General features: G+C 41.2%; 1 protein-coding gene across 2 annotated transcripts in view; it reads right to left on the bottom strand.

Annotated features, from left to right (window-relative positions):
- NOL6 (nucleolar protein 6) overlaps nt 1-16,552 on the bottom strand; it is a 1,772,660-nt gene that overhangs the window by 517,742 nt on the left and 1,238,366 nt on the right. For both annotated transcript variants that reach the window (XM_044078098.1, XM_044078107.1), the window contains exon 21: nt 10,095-10,192. In XM_044078098.1, coding sequence (XP_043934033.1) covers nt 10,095-10,192 — 98 coding nt within the window. The remainder of the gene's footprint in view (nt 1-10,094; nt 10,193-16,552) is intronic.

Genomic DNA, 16,552 nt, shown 5'->3' with positions numbered 1-16,552 from the left:
GGAATCATTGTTTCCAGGCTGTGACAATGTTGACTCCATAGACTTTTTAAGTAGCGCTGTAGTTTCCTCATATGCAGTCTTGCATATGGAATTAGAAGAATGCAGGAGGCCATGAACCCCAAGGCTTGCAGTATTTGTCTTGCAGATAGCAGGGTTTTTGTGGCCACTTGTTTGAAGTAAGTTACCAAATGAATTTGCTTCTCTGGCATGAGGAAAGCCATCTGGGCAGTTGTATTCAAGCTTGCACCCAGGAATGTAATCTGTTGAGAGGGTACCAGTTGTGATTTCTTTTCGTTTATGGTGTACCCCAGACAAGCAAGAACCCTTTTTACAAATGCCAGATGATTTAGAAGTATACCCTGGTTTTCTGTCTGAATTAAACAATCGTCCAGGTATGGATATATTTGAAGGATTAGTAGCAGGCAGAAGACCTTTGAGGGCCAACTTGGCTTTCCTATCTTTTAACGCTGAGGGATTAAATCCCGCACAAATGGAGCAATCGACACTAAGGTGGGCCACATATAAGCACAACACACACACGCTGGGGAGAGCTTATGGCCACATTCTGTGCAGCACTTAAAGACAAGCTTTTCAAACATCCTACAAGACAAGAAAGAAGCCTTAAAAAAAGACAGGCAAAAACTTTCTTTCTTTAGACTAACAGACACACACCCACTCACCACAAAAGAACACTAAAGGGGGGGGGCACCACAGACAAAGTACTCTAACTAAACAAACTTACATTTGACACTAAAGCGATGGGAGGGGAGAAAGGGTACCTACACTAACTTAACTTGGCTACAAGAAATACAATTTTTTAAGACTTACAGTAAGAAATCACCCACTGCTGGCTGGAGCTCTGAAGACACGATGTGTAACAAATCGCGGCAAACAAGATCTGGGGATGGAAGGCAGTGGAGGTGCTTTATGGTTAAGGGGAGGAGTCTGGAGCTCGAGCTGATGCTAGTAATATTTGCCGGTTCGGATCCGTTTTCCCACAAGTTGAAGACCAAATGAAGTAAACTACTTCAGATGATGTGGTTAACTTCATGGCTGCTCCATCTGGATGAGAGTGCTGGATGGGTCAGAGAGAGAAAGTCCAGAAAGGGATCCATCAACCAAAGTGGGCGTATCAGATGAGGCCAGTGACAGGGAAACCATACCTGTTGAAGCCAAAAAAGTGGCAATGAAGGTCATCTTTGCCTTGTTCCACAATGTTTTCTGCAGAAACTTTGATATGAGTGGAGTGGGAGGATATGAGCACAAAAGACCCGAGTCAGTTGTGGACAAGACCTTTCCTCAGGACTCCCCCTCCGAGGAGGATAAAGACAAAACAGCTACACTTGGTGTTCAAGGAAGTGGTCAACTGTTCACAGCAAGGCTGGCTCTAGTGGCTGAAAAAGGGACCACTCATAAGAGAAAAGATGGACTTGCTTAGCTTGTCCACTAACATGCTGGATTTTCCATGTGATGTATGTTGCTGCCACATCTAGTCATCCTTCCTTAATGACAGGATGGACTGAACTGTGACCATCTGGAAATTTGTCCATTTTACATATTGATGTAATTAGCTGAGGTCCAATATGGGTCGGAGGTCTCCATTCTTCTTTGGCACTAAAAAGAATCTTGAATAGACTCTGGGTCCTTGTTCATCTAGTGGGACCTCCTGGATGACTTGTTTGTCTAGCATTTTTTTTTTAATCCCTTTTGATGTAGCCCTCCTTTGAGGAACTGGAACATTGGGAAATCTTTCTGAATTAGGGGGAAAAGAAGGAATGGAATTGTATAACCTCTGGTTATTATTCTCTGAACTCATGAATCTTGGGTGATGGCTGTCCAAGCTAACAGAGTGCAGCAGTTGGACAACCTTCCAGGAGTGCTGTAACTGTCTGTTGGAGAAGTGGTTCCAGAAGCTTTGATGCTGCAGACCACATCTGCCACAAGGGCAATTGTCCATTGTGATTATTCCCCACTCTGACTCTAGGGGACCTATTGCTAGAAGCATCAGTAGCTAACCGTTGAGATTTATGGAACCAAAGCTTTTTGCCTCCTTTCTAGTTCCTACGGGTCGGCTGGGGGAGGGGGGGTACAGAAGCATATTCCAATGGCAGACAAGATCTTGCCATTCTGCTCACTTCTAGACACACACTTTCACTTTAGTCCCAAGCATGGTGGATTTGTCATAAGGGACATTCATGAAGGATGTCTTAAAGTGTTCTGCCAAGTCGCAGATGCACATCCAGGTATGCTGGTGAATAGCAAAAGCTGGTACCTGCTGCTCCTGACATGCCATCGTCTGCTTTGGAAACAAGTCACATGGACCTATTTAGCAGGGATTGGTGAATAGCCAAGCTGCATATCCATGGATTTCTGGGCTTCTGCAGTTAATGACCCCTACAAAGACTTGGAGAATTGCTTCAAGTCCCTCTGAAAACATGTTACATAAGCCAGGAAGTTCAGTGATCTCATGGCAAAAGATCTGTTCAATACCCTGGAATCTCTGTTAGAGGCTGGACAGTACAGTTCTCCTTGGCGAGCTCTTTTTTGGTGGCCACTGCTACCATTATGGAATCTCCCACAGGACCCTTGCTCCAAAAAGGCCTATCCTCTGGGGAGACTAAAATTTCACCAGGTTTACAAGGAATCATTTTAAACGCATCTGGTTCTTTCCAAGCCTGGCTCAAAAACAAATCTACAAGTGTGCCCATGGGAGGGACCACCCAAGAAGTAGATGGGCCAGCCCCCAAAGCCTCAAGAAATAAGGATCCCTTCAACATTGGTGGACCATCTCCCCTTCTGTCTTAATTCTAATATCTCACCAAAGGAGATGTCTTCTTGGGGAGTGTGGGTCAAAGGGGACCTTTCTCCTTTCAAAATCAGTATCCTTAGTAAGGGATTCCTGAGGGGAGTCCAAGTTCCTCCTTCTGCATACAGGCTTCCAGTATACTTTCCCAGTGGGAAGCTCCAGATTCCGAAATGGATGAGGAGTCCATGACTCGAGGCCTCAAGGGCTGACTATGCTGAAGTGGAGGGAAGACAGCCAGCGGGGGAATGGACAGCTCTAACGGGAAGAAAAATACAAGCCCTGTGGATGAAGGGAGGACTCTCTAGAAGACCTGAAAGGCTGAAGCAGAAGCCAGTTCCAAAACATTCCCTGAAGAATCTGAGAAATCCGACAAAGGTATGCTCCAAAATCCAATTCAGCTTGGTTCAGCTCTGAAGCAGACATCAGCGTAGAGTTGTCAAGAGCAAAAGTGCTGACTGTAAGGCTACAAAAGTTTTGATGTCGATCCTAAACCAACACCCCAACTCCTAGTACCAAGCCCTTGGCTCTGGGACCTGTCTAGGTTGAAAGCAGTCAAACCTGATAGAGTCAGAGAAATTGTTACTGTTAAAGAAATCCAGTCTTTTCAAATCTGACACAGGCAATCCTAGGTGTACACCTGGATTCACGGTCTTCAGATCTGAAGGTCATACTGGAATAGGAATCATAATCAAAGGGAAAGGGGGGAACAGATCCTGAACTCCAAAGAATGATGGGTGTAGGGAGAGCCCTCAGCAGGACCTGGGTCTTCAGGAATTTCCTAACCTTGTCTACATCTACGTTGGACATGGCTGTTTCCATTGTAAAACCAACTTACTTCAACTGAAAAAGTGGTTTATGTGTTTTTTTTATGTACATGCATTTTTTACACATGCATATACATATATACATATTTTTAGGTAATTTTAGCAGTATGAATGGTATCTTTTATGGAATATTGAGTGGAAGAAATGTTGCATTCTATTGTTTGTACATTTTTAAGAGAATTGGGATAGCTTGTCATGTAACTTTTATGTGGAACTATTTAAGACAAATGTGTTTTGGCTAATGCTTGTCTGATGAACCCATCAATTGAGCACAGATGTGAGAGTTAACATCGGATGCCTTTGATATCTTCAACGAAACAATAGAAATATGATTCTCTCCCGTATTAAAACTGGAAATAGATGCCAGCTTGACCTTAAGGATGAAAAAGCTCACACCTTCAGGAAACCTATCATTAAAAAATCCAAAATAGAAAATAGGGAGGAAGCCCAAATGGAAAACCTTTTCCCATTTACCTTTAAAGACTTTCACAGTAGCTATTTTGGGGAGGAAAATAGAATATTGAGTGCTGGGGAAGAAAGCCTGGAATTTCTGGCCATCGCTGAAAGTGAAAATTCAAGCAGTCAGCTTTAGAGCTTTGAAGTCTGGATGAGGCTGGCCGTATGTGTAAGAAACCAGGTCAAGCACTCACAGAGGATGAATCAGATGAGTCCACAGAAAAAGGAACCATATTTGTCAAGGCCAAAAGGGAGTGATAAGAATCACCTTTGCCTTGCACTAAATTGCTTTTTGAATAAACTTTGATGTGATAGGAAAGGGTGGAAAAACATATAAGAGGCATGGAAGCCAACTGTGGGTCACAGCTTCCCTTGGTGACTCTCCCTCCTGAGGAAAGCAAAGCAAAAAAGCTGCTGCAAATTGTGTTGAGAGGGGTAGTAAAAAGACTAAAGCATGGCCAGCCCCAGCAGCTGAATATCTTAGGAGCCACTTATTGATTGAGAGACCACTCATGAGGCAGAAGAATGGACCTGCTCAGTTTGTCCACTAACACAAAGGACTTCCCCAGGATGTGAGTTGCCACAAGAAAACATTGGGAAGACATCTGCCCCTGTCAAACCCTCATAGCTTCCCAACACAACTGAAGAATGGGTTACCCTTGTTTGTCGATGTAACAGACTACAGACATTTTCCATATGAATTGTGATTACATCTATGGGGAGGGAGTCCTGATAGGCATGGAACATTAGGAGGACTGCCCTCACCTCGAGCACAGTGATGTGAAGCTTGACCTCTGTCGATCTCCATATGCCTTGGACAGTCTTCCATTCGAAATGCCCATCCGCACCAGGAGGGAAGTGTCCGTGGAAACCATGCCCGCAGGGGATGGAAAAATGAAGGGACAACCTACAGAAATCAAGTTAACCACCAAAAATATGCTGTCTGCAAATCCTCACTAGTCTAATTGGAAATTGCAAGAGATGACAGCACGGGCCAATGGATACCTGGCCACTTTTATCATTGAAATAATTATACTGGGTAAGCGTAAGAAACATTGGCAGCTACTTTTAGAGAAGTGTGAGGTATTCTGGCAACTGAAACATAATGCAGGCAGGTGGCCAAGATTGAATTACCACATTTCTATAAGCTGCCTACTGAAACTGAATGCACTACAGAGATAAATGTGTTTGACTTTTTAACAATTATGTAAATATATATTTTATATAAATCTGCATGCTTTTAAAATAGTATAACACTTCTTTCATCTTGCATTTTTTATCATTTTTTTCTTTGAATTTTGTTTGCTAAAAATGACTATACCACTTTAAATGTGGAAGGGAGCTCAGCTGTCATGTGATACATGATGCCACATGAGAACCATATTTAAACTGCAACTCTGGTAGTTTGTTTTATCTGAAAAAATTTTAAATATTAAAACGACAGTGCTTGTAACGTTTCCAGTGTGTTATTTGTTTTTTCTACACTATGGAGTGGAACTTCATTCTGAGATTCTCATACCACTCAACCATACCGAATTCCTTGGTATTTACTGGTTTTGAAGCCAAAATAATGGGGTGCCATGAATTCCCGAATGGCCCCCTTAATTTCCAGGTCTTTTTTTTTTTTTGTATTACCACTTTAACATTTTTGGCTGATGTCACCATGCATCACCAGCCTATAGGGTGTGCGTGATGACAGCAGCTACTGCCTGATGGACTCTGAGGGAAATGGGAACATTACAGCTATACCAAGCATAATTTAAAATGTGCAGAGTCCTCTGGGTAAGAGGAAAAACAACTCAGTTGTATTTGTTTTGGTGTGTATGTGTTGCTGCATTTAAGTCGTTCATGGCATTCGCGAATCGTGAACCTTTAGTTTGTCTGTCTGCTAGCTGGCCAAGATACTGTGTGTGCATTTAGAGTTAAATTTTGCAGTTAAGTCAGCCATTGCTAACAGTTAATGAGCTTTGCTGTAAGTTCATTTTAATGGCCATATTCAGTTTATCAATCATTGTTCCTATGAGGGAACAAGGGGCATAGTTAGTTTATCCACGGCATTCTGCTGGGTTTAGAGTTCGGTATCCATTTAGAGTTCAATTCTGCAGTTAAGTCAACCATTGTTAGCAGTTAATGTTCCTATGAGGGAACGAGGGGCATAGTTTATCCATGGCATTCTGCTGGCTTTAGAGTTCGGTATGCATTTAGAGTTCAATTCTGCAGTTACGTCAACTGTTGCTAACAGTTAATGCTCCTATGAGGGAACGAGGGGCATAGTTAGTTTATCCACGGCATTCTTCTGGGTTTAAAGTTTGGTATGCATTTAGAGTTCAATATTGCAGTTCAAGTCAACTGTTGCTAACAGTTAATGAGCTTTGCTGTAAGTTCATTTTACTGGCCATATTCAGTTTATCAATCACTGTTCCTATGAGGGAACAAGGGTCATAGTTTATCCACAGCATTCTGCTGGGTTTAGAGGGGTGTGTGTGTATGTGCACGAGCGCACATGTGCGTGCGCATGTGTGTGTGCGCGTATGTGTGCCCCAGTTAGGTATACCTGGTTACAGTTACTCAGGCTCAAACTCTGTACCTCAGGTACAAGAAGGTAGAGCCCGAGTTCTCTACCCATACCACCACTTCTGACTGAAGGAGTTGTAGCTCTCAACTGTACAAATTTTCACACAATGTCTGGAATGTTTTGTCTCATACTTTTGGCCTGTTCCTCTTAAAATTTAGATGGTGCAGTGGTAGCATTGTTGCCTAACAGCAAGAGGTTCTCTGGTTTGATTCTCAGTTGAAATGCCTTCTGTGCAGACTCTGCATGTTCTCCCTGCATTTGTGTGAGTTTCTTGCTCTGGGTGCTCCAGTTTATTCAAGGGCAACAGGCACTTTACTTGTAGATGAAACAATGAAATATAAAGTTGTTTGCTAGTAGCGTCTTCATTAGTTACAGATCTCTTTAATGTGGAATTATTTAGATGACTTTTACTTCTGCAGAGATTGTGCGTATATACTGATATACTGGTGGATTGTAGAAGTTTGAGTAGACTTTTATGATGGAAATGTTCTGAATTTCGGCAGTTTTGACATTATTGGTTTGTGCATTTTGCTTCATTGCTTACTGGAAAAATGTTCAAAACAAATTTAAAATGTGATCTTACAAGTGTGCTGTTTTATACAACAAGGAATATAATTGAATACAGTCAGGAAGGTGTATCAAAGAACACATGTATGTTTCGTGTGCAAGGGGCCTATTATTTGAAAACAGCCCAAAGGTGATCTTTATCCGCCACTGGCCAGATGCATTTTCTTTGGATGTGGGTTTCAATGCTGTTTCAGTGAATGTGAGTTTCAAGGGTAGAGAAGTTTTAATGCTAAGTCTACTTTCATTGTGAGGCTGTATTGCTTTGTTTAGCAGATGTCTATAAGTGTTTGTGGTATAAAAAGTACAGTTTTGTACCTACCATAAATATAGATGTTCGAGTGCTAATACAGCTGCAGTCCAGGTTTCCCTCCCTCCTTCCCCTCTTGGGACAGGCCTATAGGCTAACACATCCTCATACAACCTGATTGGGGTATTCTTTTATGGTGTATTTGCTTGCAGCTACTGTTTTTTGATTATACTGCATTGCATTATTACATAAATTTATGTATTGCCTTCCTTCTGGGGGCACCTGACATCTGGGGCAAGAAAAACTGAAGAAAATGGTATCTGCTGGTTCCTTTATACCCCTGTCGCGCTGACGTCAGGGAAGAAGCAACAATAACCGACGCCGGACCTAGACTTTGGAATTCGGCCGACCGAGGACCCATTTGTTATGACTGCAGCTGTATGCACGATGAACATTGTAAAATAAAATCCAAATCATTGTAGAAGTAAAGCAGTATGCACGTTGCAGTGTTTATAGTAAAGGGACAAAATAGCAAAGTAATGGAACACTGGAATGGCTGCAGGGGGACTCTAGGACCATATTTTGGTTGTCTGTTCTTCAGTTTGCATTTGAAAGTTGGTATACCACAATTCCATTGGAGTGGGTGGGGTTACATAATTATGTATGCACATTTTATGTTAATCGGCGTACAGATTTGTACCCATTTTTCATGGGCCTTTTTCCAGATTTTTGATGTTTCCAGGTTGAGAGGTATGTTCTGGGTCTCTGTGGTAAAAAGATGTTCTTGTTTTTTCTTAAATAACATGTCAATTGCCAGGACATGCTACAAAATCTAGATAATTTAGAATGCTTTACCAGAAATCTCTCCAGAGTTTTTTTTTTTCTAATCTAGCTACACTGTGACAGATATTCCCTCAAAGATGATCCTACATTTGAGGTGTTCAAGTGCAAGTGGGAAACAAGAACATACACTTTTGGTCATGCCAGTGACGGAGTAAATATAAATCTGAGTTACAGCTAATATTACAGTGTGTGCTCAGCAAGGAACTAACATCAAATCCCTTAGGTTTACAGGTTACGATAAATCACTGGATGTAACAGAACAATGAACAAGCATTAATCACTTAATGATGGTGGCTACAAAAGTTATAACTAAGAAATCCAAATCCAAAGATGAACCGACTACTGTAATATAAATTACAAATGATGATAAAAGACAGCAAACTGAATTGCAAAATATTCTTGGCAAAACTATGTTTTAGATGGTTATCATACTACACTTAGAAGGAATCCCTATACTCCTGCGCTAAAGATGACCTTTAAATTTATATAAAGTTATATGGTGATCCTTGTAAGGGATGACAGCTAAATTTATATTTAAGCTGACAGCCAACTGGCAAGACCATGAACGATACTGATGACAGAGCAAGGCCCTAAATCAGGACAAAATTTAATACAAAGATTACTGGTATGGCTATATCACCTTTTAATGAGATTAAGAGAGTGAAGCCTGTCAGCTGTAGGACAAAGATGGTTCAATATATTAAAAGTGGGGCAAGTTTGTTACTCAAGTTTATAAAGTATTTTGTGCATTTATAGTCTGATGCTGTTTTTGTCTGTTTTTTTTTTCTTTGTGTTTATATGACATTAAAACGTTTTTCAGTAGTTAAATAATCTTTTTTTAGCTGGACAACTCTATTATGTGATCGGAAGTAGCATTAATGGCAAAAATATCTCTCAATCATTACAGATTTTGAAATGTTAATTTTAAAATATCTTTAGAGAGACAAATTATAAGACACAAATAAAACTAGAAATTCTGAAGTAAGTGACAATTTTTACACTAACTTTCAACCATTTTTGTATATACATCTCTACACTTTTTGAGGGCTTGTATGGGAAGGCATTTTTAAAATAAATGAATAAAGTGAACTACATAAACAGAATACAACATATTTGCCAGCTATACTAAACAAGTAAATGACTATTACAAAAACAGCACTAATACACACAGACAGATATACATACAACTAGAAAGACCAGCAAGCCTGTTGTGGTTTTCTTCATAAATAACTCAAAGGGAGAGAAGAGAGACAGACTGTTGTCATATTGTAAATACTTTAAAATGTCTCGCGAGGCATGAGAAATTAAACAAATACTATATCTTTTATAAACATGCTGCAAACCATACAATGTGTTACACTGCTTGAAAACAAATCAATAACGAAAGCAAAATCAGGTCAGCCCAGTAGCATACCATTTTTATGACACAGAGTTAATTTGCAACTACTAAAATCCAGTGCTATGCTCCTCTGTGGAGCATAATAAATGCAGGAAGTTTACTTTCAAAGTAAGCATGAACCACTCAGTGTCATCCTTCCTCTCAGCTCAAAGATGAGCAAAAACACCAACATTGCAAACATTCACTGAGCTCTCTGTCTCAAGAAAATGTGAGCCTCGACATCCCTGGACTGATTATTCATGAAAAAAAGTACGCTTGGCAGGGGGAACCACATCTGACAGAAAATATTAACCTTTTCTGACAAATACAAGGCCTCCCAAAGCATACCTTAACTATTTTGAAAGCTTACATTATGAAGGCACTACATATCTGCTTACCTTTAATGTCACCATTCAGATTGACTATGAGTGGATTGTTCTTCCAGTCAAAAGTCGCCAACAAATGAAGAAAACGGAGCAATCCAACCTGAGGAGAACTGAAAACAGATTTTACATAAGTAGTCACAACAGTAACTGCAGAAGCTCAGGGTCATAACTATGAAGTACTCAATGAGGTAAATTCTGAAGACTAGCTCCTTTGACTGCTAAAACATATGCTCCTTTACTTCTACACTGTGCACCAGTAATTGCATGTACAATGAATCAAACATATCCAAAATGTATCAGGTGGAAGAGATGCAAGAAATGATAGGTTCAAAGGTAAACATTTGACTATCAGTCTGGAGATTATTACAAGACTAGCCAATAACCAGCTATCAGAATTGAACTCTAACTTGTATCTATGAGGTAAAAAGACCATAATTATGCCAACCGTCCCCTTATCATAAAACACTTAATTCTACTGTTTTTTTAGTATCTATTAAACTACACCACAGACAAACAAACTGATGGTACCAACACCAGACAGTTTTAGTAATCAAAGCTAATGATACCAACAAGATTCACAGCAGCCAGTTTGTATGTAAATATTTATTTATAAGTGATATGTTTGGAGAAGTTATGAACTTTGATACCTCCTGTGACACTAGATGTTTGGCTGGCTTAGAGCAAGAATTGTAGTGATATAGCAAAACATCAAAGCAAATGTGTCAGAACAAGTACGATGTGTACTATTCGTGATGACTGAAGGATGTGTTTGTCCACACACAGTTAGACAGATTAAAGGGTGGAACTATTAATAAACAAAATGACTTGTATTCTATGGGATTAAAAAAACTGCTGGGTTATATTACAGAGAAGATGGAAAAGTACAACACATAAGTGGAAATAAAAAATGCATACTTAATGATCTAGTTAAATTATGTCCTAGAAGATGAGATGAAAAGGCAAGGATGGAAAGCAACGATGTCAACGTGAATGTAAACTGTCACAGCATTGACTGATGACAAGATTATGTGGCTACATTTGTTAATAATTTGGATGTGTGTGTTCTTTATCCAATAACTTGTGTATATTCTTTGTAAACAATGCATTTTTCTGAAAAATAAGCATTTACTAAAACAGAATATCCTATATAGAAAATGCACTGAGGTCTGAACCACTGACTGAAAATGACTGTTCTGCCTAAATGCCCTCAATCTAAAATTCACAGCCAAACTGCAACAGAACTATCTTAACTCTGGAAACGTAGCACTAACACAAGAATTAACAGCCACATCTAAACATCTAGCAACGTATGGGTCATGGTTTTGTTAGGACCATACAAAGTCAGTTTAATAAAAATAAGGATTTAAGCTGCTGTGAAACAAAGGATGCAAACCACTCATACAGTTACTAAGAGAGACCGATGAGCAATGTAAATATTTCAGACCCTGTATGTGACATCTCACAAAAGTGAAGTTCTCAATGTGTGCCTGCAGTAGAACAAACAAGCATTAGAAAACAACAGGCCTTTAAGAACTCTAGGTGGCATCAAAGCTTCCGTCTTAACAAACTGGTGTAAAGCATAGTGTGTGTGTGTAAACCCTCAACCAAGTAGTCATGGTACTGAACCTCTGCACCAAAATAAATGCCAACAGTTCTCGACCTCAAAGCATCAGCATTAAGGACAAATTACCTAAAATCAGGGACACTTTCTGAATATTAGCACCAGTGATTTAAAAAGTTAACAAAATACAAGTACATTATTTAATTAAAAGTATTGTCTGAGGTACAAGAAGTTTGTAACGGCAAGGAAAGCCATCATTTGTTGATTTTAACCTTCAACCTTGTTCTCAAAGTATCAGCAAAATACTGAGCTAAAAATCAGTAACAGTTTTGAGGAATGCTTTACCACCAGCTTACTATCAATTTTGTGCAAAGGAAATAAAAAAGCTTCTTGGCCTTGTTTGCAGATAATGTCTAATATTCACATTATTTGAAAACTCTAATCAAGTCTGTTAACAAAAACTCAGAATGAATTACCAAGTACTAGTAAAATAAATAATGAAAAGTATAATCTGGATAAGTGTGAAACACACACACACACACCAATAACTTTGGACTAGTGCATAAAATAAAATTCAGACATTACACTTAGCAGCGGAGTGCATGAAGCCTTACAGGAGGAGGATTAAGAACAACATAAGGAGCAGCACCGCACAATTCAAATGTACTTCAAGCAGCACCACACAATTCAAATGTACTTCAAAATGACACAATGAGCAGATGCTCAAAATCAGTTCAAATCCCGAATCAACCAATGGGGATCCTAAAAGGAAAACTATGGCTGAAGTATATCTCTGGAAAAATGTGCAGATGCCATTTAGATACTTTCTGGCATTTTACTATATAGGTATGGGGTCAGTAACCTCAAAAGACAAGGAGACTTTTTAAAATAACTTTAATAACCTGGTATTTTAAGAAACACAGCAGATGCAGCCACCTTGATTTTATTTTAGTTTAAACTTGTTAACGGAGGTTCAGCACAGATTCAGTGTGGACCATTTTCAGGACAACTCGGCAGAAACAGAAATATGAAAATACAAAAGAAAGTCAAAAAGAATATACTACTTCGTTAGGGTTTAACAGATATTTATTATCTAAACATCTTAATCTAAAAAGACTGATGCAGTGTTATCTTTTAATATTTTCTAAAAACAAGATGCAAGATATTTTCAAACATATGGTTTGATAGATGAATGGTTTCCAGGTAATACCTGTTAGAAACAGTTAAGAAATTATATATGCATATTTTTTTGTTATTCACTGTCAGCTTATAAAACTTTTAGTTATGTACTCACCATAACTTCAGATGTTTGGGATCCATCTCGCCTACTTTCTGACTGATGGGTTCGGAGCCGATCCTCGGCTCCGACTCGGCACGCTTATGCCAAAGAGCGAAGTCTCTTATTGGCTGAGCTTACTATATCCCAGGATGCACCACTACCAGTCCCCCAGATCTAGTTTGTCCGCATACATGCACACACGCATGCACTGCTTATATAACATTGACAGACGATACAAGATAAAAAACAGTAGAACCCAAACCGTTCAATCTCTTCTGATCTCGAAGGCAGGGGGAAGGAGGGTGGGTAATAGGAATGTAGGCGAGATGGATCCCAAACATCTGAAGTTATGGTGAGTACATAACTAAAAGATGTTATGTGATCCTATCCTGCCTACATTCTGACTGATGGGACAGCGTCCCTAGCACCTAAATCCTGGGTGGCTCACTGGAAAACACTCCTGAGTACCGTGGAACCAAATGATGCTCGTCCTTTAGATGCCACATCCAATTTATAGTGGGAAATGAAAGTGTGCGGGTTGGACCAAGTAGCCGCAGCACAAATTTCAGAAATAGCGAGCTTGGAATGGAATGCAATAGAGGTAGCCATAGCTCTAGTAGAGTGAGCTTTGACAGATGTTGTAAGTTGCTTATTTGAAGAGGAATAAGCTTGAGTTATGCAATCTCTGATCCATTTGGCAATAGTAGCTTTAGTGATGGTTTTACCCAGTTTATTATCTGAAAAGGACACAAACAATTGATCTGTTTTCCGAATTTGCTGAGTCCTATCTAGATAGAAGCGCAATTGCCTGTGAACATCCAACGTATGGAAGGTGTATTCCGCTTTGTTTGAAAATTTTGGAAAGAAAACTGGTAGCTCTAAAGATTGTTGGAGACAGAGATTAGAGCAAACTTTTGGGACAAAAGATGGATTAGGTCTAAGTGATACTCTATCCTTGTGAAAAATCAAGTACGGTGGTTTGATAGATAGGGCTTGAAGTTCTGAAACTCTTCTTGCAGAGGTAATTGCAATTAAGAAGGTAGTTTTCCAAGACAGATATTTCAACTCACATGTAGCAGCTGGTTCAAAGGGTGAAGATGTTAAGGCACAGTACCAAATCAAGATCCCACGGAGGCGCAGGATGAAAAACTGGGGTCTTAAAAGCACAGCACCTTTCATGAAAGTTTTACATAATCTGCTGCTCATCAACGGTGGGTCTATGGAATCGTGAAATTTGGAGATAGCTGCTAGTTGGACTTTAATAGTAGAGACTGAAGATCCTTGATTAAACAAGGATGTTAAAATTTCAAGACCTCTGGTATCGGGCAGTAATAGGGTCTAAGCCTCTGAGTTGAGCCCAGATAGCAAACCTCTTCCACTTACTGTGATACAATTTCTTAGTGGTGGGTTTGTGGGCTGAAGATAAAATGTGAATAACTTCCGGGTCCAAGGTGTGATTTCTGACTAAAGTCGGAAGTGGAGGAGCCAAGCTGTTAATTTCAAAGTGTGAAGGGACTGGTGCTGTTGTCCCGACTGATGAACCAGAAGGTCCGGAGTTAGATCCAAGAACCAAGGACCGTCCAGAGTATATTTCTGTAGGTAGGGGAACCATACCTGACGAGGCCAGTACGGAGCAATTAGAATCATTGTGGACCCCAATTGGGAAGCTTTCTGGATGACTTTGGGGAGGAGTGGAATCGGAGGGAAAGCATAAAGCAGTCCTGTTGGGCTAGAGCATCCGTAGCTGCCTCCCCTTGACGCGGGGTCAAGGAAAAGAACCTTTTGCACTTCGTGTTTCGTGGTGTTGCAAACAGGTCGCAGCACGGAATCCCCCATCTTTTGAAAATCTGAGCTGCTACTGTTTCGTTCAGAGACCACTAGTGAGGAGAGAGAATAGTCCTGCTCAGTCTGTCTGCCAATACATTGGATTTTCCTGGAATGTGGGTCGCTACCAGGAAGCGCTTGGTAGCCACTGCCCATTCCCACACCCTCATGGCCTCTCTGCAAAGGGGGTAAGATCTGGTCCCTCCTTGTTTGTTTAGATACCAGACCACCGACATGTTGTCTGTGTGGATGGTGATAATGCCTTGAGGGAGAAACTTGTGGAGGGCTTGTAGGGATAGAAGTACAGCCCTCATTTCCAACACATTGATATGGAGAAATGTTTCGTTTGGAAGCCAAGAACCCTGAACTGACCTGCCCAGACAATGCCCCCCACCCGTCTGGGAGGCATCCATTGTCAAGGTGGCCACCGGAGGGGTTATAACAAAAGGTCTTCCCTGATTCAGATTGGATGGCAGAAGCCACCAGCGGAGGTCCCGTTTGCACGTTTCTGTAATCAGTATGTGATGATTGAGGGGGAGATCCTGAAAAGACCATTGTGTCGATAACAGCCACTGAAGAATCCTCATGTGCAATCTTGCCAGAGGAACTAGGAGAACCGTGGCAGACATTGAACCTAAAAGTTGCAGGACCATCCTGGCTGGGGCTTTGGATCTTAGAAGCAGGGCTCGGACTTGATCTTGTAATGTTTGTATCCTTTCGGTAGGAAGGAAGATTTGCATTAATTTTGAGTCTATCTCTGCTCCTATGAATCTTATGCGCTGAGAAGGCAGCAAGACAGACTTTGACCAGTTGAATGTAATTCCCAGGGAAGCACCCAGGGAGATGGTGGCTTGTAGGTTCTCTAGTAGTAGATGCCTGGTGGTGGCAGTCAGGAGCCAGTCGTCCAGATAGGGAAACACTTGGAATCTGAGACTCCTCAGGTGAGCAGTCACTACTGCCAAACACTTGGTGAACACCCTGGGGGCTGTGGTGAGACCAAAGGGCAGAGCACAAAATTGGAAATGACTGTCTCCCAGGCTGAAGCGCAGATACCTCCTGGACGCCTGATGTATCGGTATGTGATAATAGGCGTCCTTGAGATCTATGGAGCACATCCAAACATCTTTCTCCAACAATGGGAGAATGGATTGTAAAGTGACCATTCGAATTTGGACTTCATGACGGACTGGTTTAGTTTGCTGAGATCCAAAATGGGTCTCAGGTCCCCTGTCTTTTGGCACTAAAAGAACCTTGAGTAATTTCCGGATCCGATCTGGTCTGTGGGGACCGGTTGGATGACTCCTTTTTCTAGCAGCTTTGAAGCTTCTATGGCTGCAATTTCCCTTTGACTGGGTGGTGGGTCCGGGATTTTTTTGGACGGTGGGGGTGAGTGTGTGAAGGGAATGGTGTAACCTCCGGCAATAATCCAGCACCCATCTGTCCTGAGTAATAGACTCCCAGGCTTTTAGGTGCTTGGCAACGGCACCCGACTGGCTCCGGAGCAGCACAGCCGGGCAATCCCTCATGGAGTGTGGGAGGCTGAAGAGCCACGAAAGGACTCGCGGTCTCCAGCGTTGCGGGGGCCTCTGCCGCCTCTGGGACGGCGTCTCCCAGAAAAATTTCCCCGTCCTCTGCCTCTGGAAGGGGAATCTTCCTGCTGTTGAGGAAAGAATTTCTGTGATTTGCGGAACCACATCTTCCCCTCCTCTTTGAGCCTTGGGATAAGGCCGAAAGGGAGTGGAATAACGTGCTCCTACGGCAGATAAAGTCTTTCCCTCCTGCTCACAGCGGGTAAGAGTGTCTTTT

This window comes from Protopterus annectens, chromosome 1.part1, assembly GCF_019279795.1.
Source record: "Protopterus annectens isolate FY-2018-M chromosome 1.part1, PAN1.0, whole genome shotgun sequence".
NCBI classification, from domain to species: domain Eukaryota; kingdom Metazoa; phylum Chordata; order Ceratodontiformes; family Protopteridae; genus Protopterus; species Protopterus annectens.
This window is presented reverse-complemented; position numbering and strand designations above follow the sequence as displayed.